We start from the raw sequence: 16,807 nt of genomic DNA, 5'->3' as shown, positions 1-16,807 counted from the left end.
AGGACGGGTGTGTCCAAAGTGCCGCCCCGGGGGGGGGGCGTATTCTGACCACAGCTCATTTTTTATTGGCCCTTAGCATAGTTTTAAAAATAAGGTGAATTTTTAGTAGGGCTGTGAAAATTAAGGCCGAGTATTAAGGCCACATTTAAAAAATAACATCTGAGATTTCAAAAATAAAGTGTTTTTTTTATGAGAATAATAATAATTTATGAGAAGAAAAGTTGTGGGAAAAAAGTCCGTAAATGTACAAGTAAATATGAGAATAAAAATAAAATAAAAAAAAGTCTGAAATTTCTGAGAAAAGTTGTAGTATTGTAATATGAGAAAAAAAACTCATATAATAATATTGGAATACTAGAATAAAGTTTTACACTTGAGATAAAAATAAGGCAAATTTTTAGTAGGGCTGTCAAAATTAAGGCCACATTGAAAAAATAACATCTGAGATTTCAAGAATAAAGTGTTTTTTAATGATAATAATAATAATTTATGAGAAGAAAAGTTGTGAAAAAAAAGTCTGTAAATGTACAAGTAAATATGAGAATAAAGTAAAAAGTGCAAGTTGTAAATTTACAAGAAAAAAAGAAAAGTTGTAGTATTGTAATATGAAAAAAACTCATAATAATATTGTAATACTAGAATAAAGTTTTACACTTTAGATAAAAAGTCAGAAATTTATGAGAAAAGTCAGACATTTACGAGAAAAAAATTATATTATCTTTGCTACTATTATCTAAAGTCATACATATATGAGAAAAAAATTGTTGTAAAGTTGTAAATTTTGAAAAAATATAGTCGTAAATTCACAAGAAAAAAAGTTGTTATATTACCAAACGTCAAGTAAGTCCCCCATTTCCATAGTTGTCTCAGGCAATGCCTGTTAAAACGGAGTATTTAAATAATCTGAGATTCCAAGAATAAAATCATACATATATGAGAAAAAAAAATTGTTAAAAAAAGTTGTAAATTTAGAAAAAATATAGTCGTAAATTTACGAGAAAAAAGTCGTATTACCAAAGGTCACATAAGTCCCCCATGTTCGTAGCTGTCTCAGGCAGTGCCTGTTACAACAGAGTATTTAAATATTCAGCTATTCCAAGAATAAAATCATATATATATGAGAAAAAAAATGTTAAAAAAAAGTTGTAAATTTAGAAAAAATATAGTCCTTAATTTACGAGAAAAAAGTCATAATATTACCAAAGGTCACACAAGTCATCCATGTTCATAGCTGTCTCAGGCAGTGCCTGTTACGACGGAGTATAATATAGAAATATATGTATATGTATTACAGAATCACACAGCTGAGATGTGGATATGTGCCCCCCCCATCCCAAAAAAGCACACACGCACACACACTATGGGAACATTTAAACAGGAAGGTTGGAGAGCTGCCTAAAACCGCACTTGGGTTTACTTGCAGTACAATGCTTCCACCTGTTGGACACACGTGGAAATGCAGCCTGTGTTTTTAACCACACATGAGTTGGTGCATCCCTGTTGAACATAACCTGTGTATCGACTACTTTTAATTGGGTTCCTTTTACACCAGCATTGTAATCGTACCACACTTTGAGAGTAGTAAATTGATCTTGTGTTTTTTTGCCGTATGAATACCCTCTGATGGGATGGTTTATTGTAATAAAAAGTCACCTGAAATGCTAAGAAGAAGAGACAAGTCGAAGAAAAGGAGGAAAAGCTGAGCTGAACCGAATGCTCCCCCAACCTCGCCTATGCGGGAGTTACAGAGAAGAGCTATTCCAGAGGAGGCTGTTACTTCTTCCTGAACGCCCTCCCAACTCCTCCCTCCTCATGAGTGCACTTGTTCCTCCTCCTTTAGAGAAACAACTTCTGACTCTGCTTTTTGCCTTTGAAACCTCTTCCTGTGGAAGCGCTGAGCTTTCAACCACCATCAAAGGTGAGAAATTTAACTATTTTGCCCTCCCCCCTCGTTGAAAAGGCGACATGTTGCCAACTAATTCCAAACATTCTATAGCGAAGATCCGAAGCTAACGTGGCTAGCTAGGTTTGTACGCTCACTTTTAAATGATTATGGGCTTGTTTACAAATGACACACGACGGAACCGCATGTATATACAACCTAAGACAAGATAATATCATTCAATGTGAATATAATTTCTGTAAGAAGTTTATATTTGTGTTAGTTGACGCTAGCAAGCTGGCTCAGCGGTAGCAGCCGCAGGTAGCCGTGTCACCTGTCGCGACCTTTGACTCCGCACCTGTTTGTCTTCCCGACCGAAACTGTTGATTTAAAACAGCACGCTGTTGATTGTTTGTCTTCTTATACCATCCCTGTTGAATATATTTTCTTATTATTGAGGAAAAAATTAATATTGTGCTGGTGAAATGATGTTTTATTTACTGTACTTGTCATGCCCTCGTGTCAGTTAGAACGACGTATCACTGTGGGGCGGAGTGATACCAAAAGCCGCCTGCGAGATAAAATAGAGCGTTTAGGAAACATAAACAATGAGGACTACACGCTCTAAAAAGTAATTCAGAGTATCTGTTGACACCATTTTATGATTTAATACATAAATGCAATGTAAAAAATTTAATTAATTGATTTAGATAAACTTTCCAAGTTGCTAACTTTATTTTTTTTAAGTTATGTTCAAATAATAATGTCGGCTATTACATGAACTTAATTTAGCATGTCATATACACTCAAATTTTATTGTTGGTAAGCTTAAAAAATAAAATAAAAATAACAAAATTCAAGTTGCCATGACTTAATAAAATTAGCTTGGTAACATAATATATACACACACACACACACACACACACACACATATATATATATATATATATATATATATATATATATATATATATATATATATATGTATGTATTTATATAGTTACTGCTACTTAAAAAGCTGTGTGCATTGTTATTATAATTAAGTAGACAACAAATTAAACTACTTTGAATAAAATGATTAAGTTGACTTAACGTATTTTTTTTGAGTTACGAACTTAAAAACTTGTCCCTATGAAAACAATTATTCAGTAAGCATTACTTAAAATAAGCCTTGAGTGAAGAGGAAAAGCTAATTTGTGCAACGCAATATTGTTTGTTGGTTCAAAGCAATTTCAAATTAAGTTGTCATAACTAAGAAAGACTAATAGAAACTGTTGCGTTGTTTTTTTTTTTGTTGAGGCTAAACGTTTATTTTTTGAGTGCACGACAGCGTAATTAAATATTCTTGTATGTATAGTTAATTACTTTCACTTGAATTTTCCTTTACAGTGCGCTACTGTAGCTCTCAGTAGCTCATTATAATGCTTTAATAAATCCGCACTGTATCGTTTGCGGTTAATCAATGCTTGTGTGTGTGTGTGTGAATGGAAATAGCCTCAACAGGTGAGCTGACACACTAAACACAGAAATAATCCAACAACCAAAAAACACACAAGGGTCAAAAACTTATGCAAATGAAAAATGCTGCAGTTGCATAAATGCTGCAAGGTCAAAAAACAAATGCCGCAAAAGAACTGCATGGGAGAAATCGCTTGTTGGATTTTAAGGAAAACTCTGGAATTAGCCAAAAGTCTCTCTCCAGAACTCTGCGACACGGCTTTTAACAGGAACCAAAAAAGGGGGAGCACATCACCCCAATTCTGGCCTCCCTGCATTGGTTGCCTGTTCGCTTAAGGATTGATTTTTAAGATTTTATTGTTTGTTTTTAAGGCGTTGAATGTGATGGCCCCCAAATAAAAATTTACTCTCCAGCGTGGTCACTGAGGTCCGAGGGTGAGGTCCAACTTGTGGTGCCCAAGACGAGACTTAAGACCAGGGGACCTTTTCTGGGGAACTCTCTCCCCTCCCAAGTAAAAAAAAAGGCCCCCAACATTGATAGCTTTAAGTTTGGTCTTAAAACCCACTTTTATTCTCTGGCTTTTAACTCGGAGTGAGTCATTATGGTCTTTCTTTTTATTTTAATTGGTTTTATTTTTTATACTTTTATTGCTTTGCTTCTTGTTTTTAATATTTAATATCTATTTTACTTATTTTTTGGTTTAGTTGTGGATTAAATTCAATTTTTACCTTTTTATTTATTTTATTTTATTTTTACTTTTTATTTTACTAGTCTGTGTAGCACATTGGAAACTCTGTTTATAAAATGTGCTATATAAATAAAGTGTATTGGATTTTAAGGAGGTTCTAAGTAGAGTGTCAAAATACCAGAAGAAGAAATGGGAGTGAGAGAAAAAAGCTATTTATTACAAAGAATCATTAACATAAAACAGGCTGTGGAAGAGCAGTCAAAACATCCTCAGGCTCCTGGAACAAAAAAAAGTCAAGTGGTAGACCCCCCCCCCCTCCCTCTCCCAAAATTACCCAATTACTGTAATTAGCAGGAGAGCACCAAACATGTGACATTGAAAGGTGGAAGAAGGTTTCCTTCTCCCTTGATGGTCCAGATGACCTCCAACGTCACTGGCAGGACAAGGAGATCCCACTTGAGATGTTTTCCATCATCGTCATACTTTAGTGGAACAATAGATCTTCAAGTGGTGCAGGGGCGTCAAACAGCAGTGTATGTGTAAGGCCTTCTTCCAGAAGAATAAGATGACTCTTTTGGACTATTCTATGATGATGGATAAATCAACTTAACACACACTGACTGTGGGTAGGGCACACATTGTGGAAGATCTAGAAAGCTTTGTGTGTGTTATGGTGTGTATCTGCTCTATAGGACTCCACAACTATATACAAAGGGCCCTCCCTTTTTTGTATAGAGGCAGGTAGATGATTTGTGACATGTTTGCCCACCATGTGGGGTGACAGGAAGTACAGGTAGCATTGTCCCCCAACATGTCCTTCCTGATGGAGGCGTGAGGAAGGCGTTCCCCAGACCTCATATAATGTACAAAACAAAAAAAACTACACAAGTAATGTAGTTATTGGGTGTACCAATCATTAAATTAATATGCAGCTCACATTATGGAATTTTTTTTCTTTCCTTTTATGACTTGACTTTGATGCTGTGCTGAGTATGCATAACATATAAGTATCAAATATCATACTCTCCCTAGTTGTCTTTATCCTTCCCCCAACACACACACACACACACACACTTAGTGTTTGACGGCCTCCTTTCCAAGCGACCTGGCAGACTTGCTAGTCCTGTTCCGTGTGTCGTGAGGAATGACCTGAATTTCACGCTGAAGGCGTGAATGAATGAATTTGAGGCGTGGCCGTCCGTCCGTCCGCTAGGAAAGCTAATGCTAATGTGTCCACAATTCTTTGTAGGCATCGGACATGATTCGAATCCATTCATGAATCGCACAATAAGCTAGGTCATTTTGCCGACCTCGGTGTATTCCCGTGTGTTGTGTTTCTTCATCGCCCTTCTCCAAACAGGCAGCATGGTTTGGTCCATAGAACAACGGCATGAATGGAGTGAGACATTTTGTTTTGTTGAACAACCTGAAAATGCAGCAAATCCGCTCGTTTACCTTCTACTAGCTTACGTTCTGCTGCACTCTGTATGTATATAAGCGGCCCCGCCTCCACCCGCACAAACAAAGACTATATGACGGGTGTAAGCAGGTGGATCTTTGAAGTGTTTCCCCGCTTTTTACCTCCCAAGGTGTTGCATTATGTCGGCAACCACATCACAGAAGCACGGGTACGCCCTGGGGAACGCCTCTCTGCTAGTTTTTACCATCAAAGACATGCGCTTCATCATGTGGCAGCAGCGCTCATAGGGGGGTGGAGGGGGGGTCACGACGAGGACGTTGGGTTTAGCGCACCCCACCCCGCCCAGGTATGCGTGTCGCTGTCGAGATGTGACGTGTTGATCCTCGTGCTCTGCACAGCGCATCCGCTCTCTCCGTCTCAGCTGTCACGCCGTTCCCACGGCGAGCTTGTTTGCCGGAGAGCTGGTCCGACCTGAGCCCGACCAGTTCCGCCGTTTTTTTGCAGCACTCATTTAGTTTTCACGCGCACACACACAAAGTGTTTGTGACATGACACATGACAAGTGTCTGCTTTGGCAGCTAGCTTGTGTGTCAAGGCAAAGGCCTGTTCAATAACATGTTTTCAAATCACTGCACACCTTTTTGGTTTCACAGGCGAGGCACACGGCTCGGGAGTTCGTTTCTGCGCAATCCTCGACTCCACCAAATTGCCTTAATGGTAGGATGCTTTTTTGACTTTAATTCTGTTAATAACACATTCTTTTGCACACTGATTTGATATCTGAGGCACTGTTTTTTTTTCCCCCTAGCGGCACCCGATGGCACCTTTGGCTGCCTCCTTGGTCCAGGCATGACCGTCACCCCCACCAAAGACAAAGCCGCTTCATCCTCGTACAAGGATACAGGTCTCAGGTGTGTTGGCGAGCCCTGCCGGCTCCGACGTTCATCCATGTTGACATCGATGCTGAAGTATTGATACGTCCCATAACAGCTCTCAAGTCTCACGTCAAAATATGCAAACAGGAGATACATTGTACTTGACCCGTCATTTCCATGACGATGTAGCGCTGATAATGTTATTTATTTATTTATTTATTATTATACCTTTATTTACCCAGGCAAGCAATTTAAGAACAAATTCTTATTTACAAATGCAGCCTGAACAAAGAGCAAAAACACTTTGACGGGAGAGGGGAGTGCTGAAAATAAGAACAACGTTATATAAAATTATAAATAAAATAAAATTACAAATATCAATACAGTAAATATGTACAATACACTACGGTACGAGGTACATTATTTAAAAAAAACAAAAAACAAAACAAAAAAAAACCTTAAACCGTATTATGGAAAGCAGGAAGTGAACAAATGTATTTTTTTTCAATTATTGCTATGACTTATTTCTTTCACATAAACATAAATAAGCCATTAAAAAGCCATAGCATTTCAGTATGTGGAATCAAACTATGGAATGGATTGAGTAAGACCCTCAAAACAATAATTTCATTTAATTTAATTAAAAAAAACTTAAACTATATTAGGAAAGCAGGAAGTGCACAAATGTAACAGTTACTGATTGTAAAAGTACCAGATGGAGGATTGTAGGATTTAATAAGCTTTGCTTCTTCCTACTCCTTTTGGACATGTGGAACTGTGAACTGATTATGTGATGCATTCAATTGTAATCTGATGCATGTTCAAATCAAATACAATTATTACCATTACCATACATACAATACAAAAGCATCAAACAATAACAACATTAAAGCAATGGGATAAGGCAGTTGGCCTAATCAGCAAGTAATGTTGGTAATTAACTGGAACAAAGTTGTAAAATTATGATAATGTAGTAGTAAAACAAGGAAAAAGTTGTAAATTTACGAGAATAAAGTCACAAATTTATGTCAATGTTGGAAATTAATGGGAAAAAAAATTGCACATTTAATTGTACAATTACGAGGACAGTGGTACATTTACCAGAACAAAGTAACTAGTCACTATGGCTGTATCTCCATTAGTGTATATGGTGTATCTCCATCATGTATACCGTATTTTTTGGACTTTTTCTGTATTTTCTGGACTATAAGTCGCTCTGGAGTATAAGTCAAAAAAAATTTTGCGGGTAATTTATTTTCCAAACTTGACCAAAACAGACATTACGTCCTCTTGGAAGGCAAGTTCTAACAATAAAAGAATAGAGAACAGGCTGAATAGGTGTAAGATATGCTAACACAATGGTTATTCAGCTACACAAAAAATAAACAAACAGAAAACATGTCCAGTGTTTATGTAACATAAACAGTTTTTTAATTTATAAGTCACTCTGGAGTATAAGTGGCAGGAACAGCCAACTTATGAAAATAAAAAGTGTGACTTATAGTCCGGAAAATACGGTATTTATTTTCCTCTTGCTAGCAGAGCTGCTCCAGCACGGATGGATGAGGTGGAAGGCGTGCGATCCAAGCTCTCTGCTGAGGATGCCATTTCTTTGTCTTCCTCCCTGGCCGAGCCCATCAACCTGGAAGGTCAGCTCCTCCTCATCTTGACATCATCGCCCCACCCTCCCCTCAAGGGGACCTCTCTTGTTCCTTTTTAGATGCTCACTACACTCTGCTGCGAGGCGAGCTGGACAGCGACGGCCACAACCTGGAGGCGGAGTCCTGGAGCCTTTCCACCGATCCGGACTACCTGAGGACTCTGCAGAGAGAGGCAGTTCAAAGACAGGACGTTATCTACGGTGCGGTGCAACAGTCCCACAGTGCCTCCGGTCACAAATGCTAAACTTGAAATGGCCGTGCATCCATTTAAAGCTCACGTACAGTATTCATAAGAGTTTATTCAACAAGTAGAAATATCAATACCATCAGTATTTGATGTTTGGTTTTATTTTAGGATGTCAGAATCAGAATCAGAATGCCCTTTATTGTCATTTTACATATAGTAGAATAGTTCAAAAAGTTCAAAAATGTATTCGTTTATTTAGATAAAATTTCGGTCCATTTGACCTTCATCAGACATTATTATTTTTATTTTTCTATACACAAAATAAGATTTAAAAAAATAAATAAACAAATTAAAAATAAAGACAATAAATCAATCAATTAGTAATAAATAAGCAAAATAATAATAAAACGGCAAATAAGAAAAACATAAGAAACCACATACAGTTAAGGTAGATAAATTATTTTTTTCAGATTCAAATGTACAGTATTAACAGTTATTTAGCCATTAACATGAACATTAATGAAACTTAATAAGAATTTTACCCAATTAGCAAGTTAGCATCGTACTCAGTTCCATCTGGGAGCAGCGCCGTAACTTTAACAACATGTTTTAATGAGATGCTTTATCTTGATGTGTATTTTCCGTTTTTATTCCAAATCATTTCCTGCATTTATTTGTACCCAGCGTCATAAGCCTTTTAGCTTCATTGCTAATCCGAAGCAAAACAGGGTAGTGTAACATTATGGGCGGGGCAAAATCATGTTAATTGTGTCCGGTGTGCACACAGCTTTAAGCTGTCATTTCAATATTAAACTTTGGTATCAAGGTGGGGGCCTCAAACTAGCGTCTCGGCCCGCGGGCCGCAAGTTTGAGACCCCTGGTCTACATTGTAGAGGACGATTGGTTGCCTTGATTACATGGTTACATCTTGTTCACGGAGATGATGGCAAAGACTGGATTTATTTCCTTTTGTTTATTAAACAAGGCCATGCTCCCCTGAAATGCTAGCTTGGGGTGGTGTTATGTCCGTGGGGGGTGGGGAGGGGGCAGTTTTTCCTGTCGTGACATCACGAAAAGCCGCAACTTCTAAAGGGAGCGTTTGAGCGACTCTTCTCTGATCATTGGTGGTCATAAACAAGCTCTCTGGGAACTTGTTACTGTTAGAAGATGTTTTGCATAACAGGGGATGTTTACTGTGGAAATAGTGGAGATGAGTGACTAAACGAGTGGAGCAATTAGTGCTGAATGTGCCAGGCTTGATGAATGGAGCCACTGACTGGTGTTGCAAAAGCATTAGTGAGTAATGTGACATGAATCCATGCTCGCGTATGATAATTATACACTTATATACACACAGCAGATGAAAGTGAGGGCAATTATAGTTATTATAGTTATGAAAGTCACCATATGCATGATGATAGCTGTGAGGACATTTCAGCACATTTTCCCGTCACGTTATCCGTCTTGACACCCTCAACCTCTCCGTCTTCCAGAGCTCATCCAGACGGAGATGCACCACGTGCGCACTTTAAAGATCCTCCGACACGTCTACATGCACGAGCTAAGGCAGTCTCTGCTCTTGGACGAGGGCAAAATCGACGCGCTCTTCCACGGCGTCGACGCCCTGCTCGCCTTGCACCAGCACTTCCTCGGCTGCCTGAAAATGCGCCAAAGCCAAAGTCAGGAAGAGGGAAGTCCACACGGCTACCAAATCACAGAGCTTGGAGACGCACTCGTCTCTCAGGTAAGTCTGACAATGTCACGGAGTAGCACAAGCACAAGAACATCACCGAAGGGTTTTCGGTCTTGGTAGTTTTCAGGCACCGTGGGTGAAAAAATGAAGGATTGGTACAGCGCCTTTTGCAGCCATCACACCGCCGCCGTCAATCTGTACAAAGAGCTGGTGCAGAACAACAAGAAGCTGCAGGGCCTCATGAAGGTATGTGGTGTCATTTCACAAAGCAACGTGCGCACAGCATCGCCACCCGAAACCCCCAGAGGGCTGTCGCGTATCGCGTGACACGCCGGCGCTCGGATCCAAGAGACACCATATTTCACCTCTGAAACAATCGTCAATTATTGCTATGACTTATTTCTTTCACATACACATAAACAAGCCATTAAAAAGCCGTAGCATTTCAGTATGTGGAATCAAACTATGGAGTGGATTGAGTAAGACCCTCAAACTATTTTATTTTATTTTATTTTATTTTATTTTATTTTATTTTATTTTATTTTATTTTATTTTATTTTATTTTATTTTATTTTATTTTATTTTATTTTATTTTATTTTATTTTATTTTATTTTATTTTATTTTATTTTATTTTATTTTATTTTATTTTATTTTATTTTATTTAAGAACAAATTCTTATTTACAAATGCAGCCTGAACAAAGAGCAAAAGCACTTTGACGGGAGAGGGGAGTGCTGAAAATAAGAACAACGTTATATAAAATTACAAATAAAATAAAATTACAAATATCAATACAGTAAATATGTACAATACACTATGGTACGAGATACATTATTTTTAAAAACAAAAAAAACCCCAAAAAAACCCTTAAACCGTATTATGGAAAGCAGGAAGTGAACAAATGTATTTTTTTCAATTATTGCGATGACTTATCTCTTTCACATAAACATAAACAAGCCATTAAAAAGCCATAGCATTTCAGTATGTGGAATCAAACTATGGAATGGATTGAGTAAGACCCTCAAAACAATAATTTAATTTAATAAAAAAAAACTTGCACTATATTAGAAAAGCAGGAAGTGCACAAATGTAACAGTTACTGATTGTAAAAGTACCAGATGGAGGGGTAGGATTTAATAAGCTTTGCTTCTTCCTACTCCTTTTGGACATGTGGAACTGTGAACTGATTATGTGATGCATTCAATTGTAATCTGATGCATGTTCAAATCAAATTAAAACCATTACCATAAACAACTCAACATATCCTGGTCATAATTAGGGGTCTCTTGTGATACCCTTAATTATAGGGAAGTTATTTTGACCTGAGGTCGTGTTTAATTTTCTATTTAGAATGTCCAGAGGGGCGGTAAATGGCCCACTTGATGTGACCATGAAGTATTTAGTAAGGACAAAAACTACAGCCTCGGACAGAAGATCCTTCGTCCTAACAGTAAAAACAAAATACAAAATGGTGCGCGCTCACAGACGGTGTCGCTACCTACATTGTAAAAGAAATACAACCATACAGTCAACATGCATACGTATGTACACTATACTTGAGTACCATCTGGTGGACAAAATGTGAATTACATCTCATGACAATCATGAAGAAATGTAGCTAATTTGGATTATTGATTGAGTATTTTTGGCACAATTGTGACACTTATGGTGTGTCCCAACAGAAAATTGGTCAGCTGACCCTGGTGAGAAGGTTGGGGATCCCCGAGTGTTTTCTACTGGTGACTCAGCGCATCACAAAATATCCCATCCTGGTGGAGCGAATTATCCAAAACACTGAAGGTAAACCGCAAATTCTACGTCGTATTCTCCTTGGTAAATAGTATACAGGAAGTTCTTCCTGCTCCTTTTCAGCTGACACGGATGAGCATCAGTCTCTGCTCCAGGGTTTAGCGTACATAAAAGACACCATCTCCCAGGTCAACCAGCGAGTCAGGGAATACGAAAAGGCCTCCCGCCTGAGAGAGATCCACGCTCGCTTGGAGCCCAAATCAGTGGGCCGGCTGAAGGACGGCCAAGTGTTCCGCAGGGAGGATCTGATCCAGGACAACAGGACGCTGCTCCACGAAGGCCAAGTCACCTGGAAGTCCTCTGGCAGACACAAAGGTCAGTCACGGCGTTCACAGGTCGGCTTTCCCCGGGCTGCTGAACATCGCCGTGTGTGCTTGCAGACGTCCACGCGGTGCTGCTGTCGGACGTTCTCCTCCTCTTGCAAGACAAAGATCAGAAGTTTGTCTTTGCTGGCGTGGTGAGTTGCCGCCTGAAACGATGGAGCTTTTTTTTTTTTTTCCCATGGAAACAAACCGCTTTGTTTGCTCGTGCAGGATAACAAACCACCCGTGGTCTCCCTTCAAAACCTCATCTTGAGGGAGGTGGCCCATGAAGACAAAGCCATGTTCCTCATCTGCGCGTGCACCTCAGAGATGTACGAGCTCCACGCCGGCTCCCGTGAGGAGCGCGTCAGCTGGATGGCTCTGATACGAGATGCAATAAACCAGTAAGGGAAATTCACTTTCACTTGACATCCTGCCAATCATCTTGATGGACTTATCCTCGGCATGCAGTCTCTCAGAGGAGGACGCACTCCACCAGGAGATCATCACCAGACTACAGGAATATCAAGGTGACTGAGCCATATTTCCATAGTAGTGAATAATAATAGTAAGAATAAAATATGCGTAGATCATTTAAAGGAGCGGGATGAGCAGATCAAGCGATGCCTGTCTGAGAAGCTGCTCATCTACAGCACCCTGTACAAGGACGTGACGGGACACGAGAGCCCCTCCAGGGCACTGCTGCTGCGAGGAGACCCCACTGACCTCCAGCAGGGGGAGACGCTGCTCAAAGGCGCCATCAGCGAAGGTCAGAGCCGAGGCAGGCAGGCACGCAGGAATCATCATTCAGCCATGTTGTCGTGACGGGTTCTTCTTTTGACTTCCTGTCTGCAGTGGAAGACATTCAAAACCTCCTCTTCCAAACCAGAATGACGGACTCGAATGACATCCAGGGTGGTGGTGATGTTGATAAGATGCCGGGTAGGAGAGCTGAGGCTTGGGGGGCGGCTGAGAGCAACCCGCCCGCAAGCCCAATGAAAAGTAAGCCACGTCGTGCACCGAAATCCAGAGATGATATATGCATCAAATCAAATCAACTTTATTAGTAGAGCACTTTTCCTGCAGAGACATTCAACACAAAGTGCTTTACAGAATTAAAAGCAATTACCACAATTAAAAAGAAAAACAGGGTGGCACGGCGGTCGAGTGGTTAGTGCGCAGACCAGGGTTCAATTCCACCCTCGGCCATCTCTGTGTGGAGTTTGCATGTTCTCCCTGTGCATGCGTGGGTTTTCTCCGGGTACTCCGGTTTCCTCCCACATTCCAAAAACATGCTAGGTTAATTAGCGACTCCAAATTGTCCATAGGTATGAATGTGAGTGTGAATGGTTGTTTGTCTGTATGTGCCCTGTGATTGGCTAGCGACCAGTCCAGGGTGTCAGAAGACAGCTGGGATAGGCTCCAGCACCCCCGCGACCCTTGTGAGGATAAGCGGTAGAAAATGAATGAATGAATGAAAAAGAAAAACAATCCCACCCTCCATCTACACACACACACACACACACAATCACACACAATCACACACAGTAGGGAGACATGGCATGGCACTGAGGATCAAGGAAACGCCACATTTGGGGTCGTCCACACTGGGAGGAGCCACAGGCCGTGCCATCGGGGGACCAGCACCCGGGCCCCCCGTCGATGGATGGCACCCCCTCAGCAGACCCGACACAGCCCCCCCAGTGTGGATCCCCCCCCTCAGCAGACCCGATACAGCCCCCCCGAGGAAACACTGGAGTTAAAAGCTAAAGACTAAGAGCATAAAATAGGACTAAAAAGATTTTAAAAAAAGTTGAAAATATGAGTTAAAAGCCTGATTAAAAAGGTGTGTCTTTAATCTTTTTTTTTTAAATATCAACAGTCTCCACAGTCCTGAGGTTCTCTGGCAGGCTGTTCCACAGGTGGGGGCCATAGTGGCTAAATGCCGCCTCACCGTGGGTTTTTGTTCTGGGTTTTGGTATCGTTAAAAGGCCAGTGCCGGAGGACCGCAGGGTCCGCGAGTGTTGATATCGTAAAAGCAGATCCGATAAATAAGAAGGTGCAACGCCGTTAAGACATTTAAAAACCAGTAAGAGAATCTTAATATCTTACATATATCTTACATATAGCCCATATAGTCGCTAATCCACGCTTCTTCTCAGATGGAGATGCGGCCCAGGGGCTCCGCTACGATGAAATGGTGCCGCTCTACTGCTCCCACATGTCTGACGACTCCCAGCTGAAGGACAGGTACCACCCGGAGAGCCTTCCCAAGAGGGCCGACAACGACCACACATGGACGCCTGAGTCTGCTTCTCCTCCCGACCACTTCCAGGCAGAGGTAAGTGACGCACGCTTGGATTCTCCACAGGCTCCTCAGCAGTGCCTAAGAACCCAATGATTATTGATGGTTTTTGGGTATTTGCTGGAGGTCCACGGTGCTCCCGCTTAGACCTGTTTTTCCTCTGCAGGTGTGTGACCGGGTCATACTGCTTGCACAGAGGCTGTATACGTTACAGGTTGGTTCTTCCAGCGTGTGTTGCTTTTTGCCGGAGATGTCACTGTCCTGTTCTCCTCTCCTGTTCAGGCCATCGTGGCTCAGCAGGACAGTCAGATCGAGCTGCAGCACGTCCTGCGGACCCAGAGCAGACCCTCCCGCCCGTCCAGCAGCACGCTCTTGGAGCAGGAGAAGCAGCGCAACGTGGAGAAGCACAAGGAGGAGCTGGCCAACCTCCAGAAGCTGCAGGTGCAGCACAGAGACGCGCAGCAGCGCTGGGAGAAGGAGCGGGAGCGCCACAGTGTCTACATGGAGGCCCTGGAGGCCGACCTGAAGCAGAGGGAGGACGACTGTGGGAAACGGGAGGAGAAGCTCAACGAGGAGAAGGCGGAGCTGGAGAGGCAGAGGGAGAGCTACCAGCAGGATCTGGAGCGCCTCCGGGTGTCCACTAAGGCTGTGGAGAAGGACAAGGAGCGCCTGAGTCAGGAAAAGGAACGTCTGGATGAGAAGTTGAAGAAGTATACGGCGAGCGCCGGACACGCCAACCACGATGACCCCGTGAGTGGAATTGACGGTACCCCGTACTCCGTATTGCTGATGATGGCGTTTCTTCTCGCTCGTCTAGTACATCAACCTGTCCAGCTACCAGTCCTTCAGGGGAAGCGTCGCCAATGGAGGTGGGAGTTCGAGGCCGCACATCCTGCTCGCCACCGCCTGCGACCCCAAGGAGACTCCTCCCAAGGTGCCGCCACGCAAGGAGAGCATCAGCTCCCAGCCGGCGAAGCCTGAGCTGCCCATCCACCTGATCAGCACCACCAACCAGGTCCACAAAGCCAGCGTGGTGCAGCAGATCCCCACCAAGCTGGCCAATCTGGCCAAGGGCAAGGAGAAAGGATTCCGGGTGAAGGCATCGCATCAGAGAGCCCACAGCGCAGGTCTTGTGGGAACGATGGGGGCGGGGTCTTTTGATTCATGTGTTGATGAAATGTTTCCGCACACGTGCAGCCTCCATCGACGTGAGCCAGGTGTTGCCCATCCGAGTGACGGGAAAGGAAGGCGGGAGTCTTCGCGGCCCTCACAGTCACTCTCTCGGCCAGTCAGGTACAAAAACGTATCCCAAGTGGACGGCAAGACATCGCCCGGACGTAAAAGCCACACTTGATCCTTTTTTCCACCCACGCCGTCCGCTAACACCAAGCGCTCACTTCACCCTCTTCTCCCTCTTAGATGACCTGAACCCGGCAGGATACGGCCACAGCGTGAAAACGTCGCCGTCCTTCAGCGCGCACCTCAGAAGCGCCGTCGAAGCGCCGCCGCCTCCTCCACCTCCCTTCCCCAAAGAAGTGCTGCGGGAAAAAGCCACAGAGAAGGTCATATTCCTTTAATTTGCTTCTCAAGGACTACCCCACTGTGAAGTACTGTATGCCCGCCCTTTTTTTACACAAACTACTTATGGATGAGGATGTTGCAACAAAAAAAAAAGGAAGGAGCTATTTTGCACACTGGAGAAAATACCATTTTACGATGTTTCTAAAGCTTTTTAAATATTTGATGTTATTACATTGCCAAAGACTTTTTAAAAGTATTTTTTATTACCGAGGAAAGCAACATTTTTATGACCAGATCTGTCATCATGAAGCTACCATGTAGGACAGGACAGGGCTGGGCAAACCTTTGGTCTCGTGGGCCACATTGGCGAAAGGGCCATCATACTCGCTCACGGTGCAACCAAACCAAAACACAACACATCCACAGTAAGCTCGCACATCACATAAATCAACTACTACTACGACTATGTGGGTGATAAACTACCTAGCACGGAGCCCGCAAGGCATGTTGGGTAGTCCAGCTGCAACAACAATATGACCACTTCTCATATACTCACTTTGCAATCCAGCAAAAATGTTGGCAGAAAGCATATCACAAGCTACCCAGCATGCCTTGCGGCAAGTATATAAAGGTGTTATTTTTTTTTCCCATGGGAATTGTGTGGGGGTATTTCTTTGTAGGTAGATAGGTTGGTTGCTTCGTGGGAATTCACATGCTTCATGAATCCAGCTCACAACAAGCGAGTCATGTTGTCCGGTAGTTTCATGTTAGCTTAAAAAAAATTTTTTTGGAAATGCCTGTTGTGGCCCACAGACTGCAGTTTGCCCACCCCTGGTGTAGACAAGCACTGCATTTGAACTCAATAGAAAACATTGCAATAACGACATGTACCCAAAAAAAAAACCAGTAAGTTCATTAATATATCATTGTATAATAGACATGTTAATACTAATCATGGAGTTCCCTGTCGGGGATGAATAAAGGATGTAACCAAGAACAGTCCAA

At 42.0% G+C, this 16,807-nt stretch overlaps 1 protein-coding gene across 2 annotated transcripts; it reads left to right on the top strand.

The window, feature by feature from the left end:
• The first annotated feature begins 112 nt into the window (after positions 1–112).
• Positions 113–16,799, top strand: arhgef18a (rho/rac guanine nucleotide exchange factor (GEF) 18a). 2 transcript variants are annotated; one of them, XM_058069136.1, is made up of 20 exons: positions 113–1,918; positions 6,103–6,166; positions 6,258–6,360; positions 7,867–7,973; positions 8,045–8,185; positions 9,666–9,916; positions 9,986–10,111; positions 11,548–11,665; positions 11,738–11,989; positions 12,055–12,131; positions 12,208–12,380; positions 12,448–12,506; positions 12,566–12,745; positions 12,832–12,978; positions 14,139–14,317; positions 14,448–14,495; positions 14,564–15,031; positions 15,099–15,408; positions 15,479–15,574; positions 15,701–16,799. In XM_058069136.1, the coding sequence occupies exons 3-20, from the start codon at positions 6,299–6,301 to the stop codon at positions 15,856–15,858; spliced, it is 2,952 nt and encodes a 983-aa protein (XP_057925119.1). In that variant the 5' UTR covers positions 113–1,918; positions 6,103–6,166; positions 6,258–6,298; the 3' UTR covers positions 15,859–16,799. The 2 variants fall into 2 exon arrangements, with proteins under 2 accessions (XP_057925119.1, XP_057925120.1); XM_058069137.1 differs by having other exon boundaries at positions 15,479–15,618; positions 15,701–15,843.
• The last annotated feature ends 8 nt before the right edge of the window (positions 16,800–16,807 follow it).

This window comes from Doryrhamphus excisus, chromosome 3 (assembly GCF_030265055.1).
Source record: "Doryrhamphus excisus isolate RoL2022-K1 chromosome 3, RoL_Dexc_1.0, whole genome shotgun sequence".
Lineage (NCBI taxonomy): Eukaryota > Metazoa > Chordata > Actinopteri > Syngnathiformes > Syngnathidae > Doryrhamphus > Doryrhamphus excisus.
This window is presented reverse-complemented; position numbering and strand designations above follow the sequence as displayed.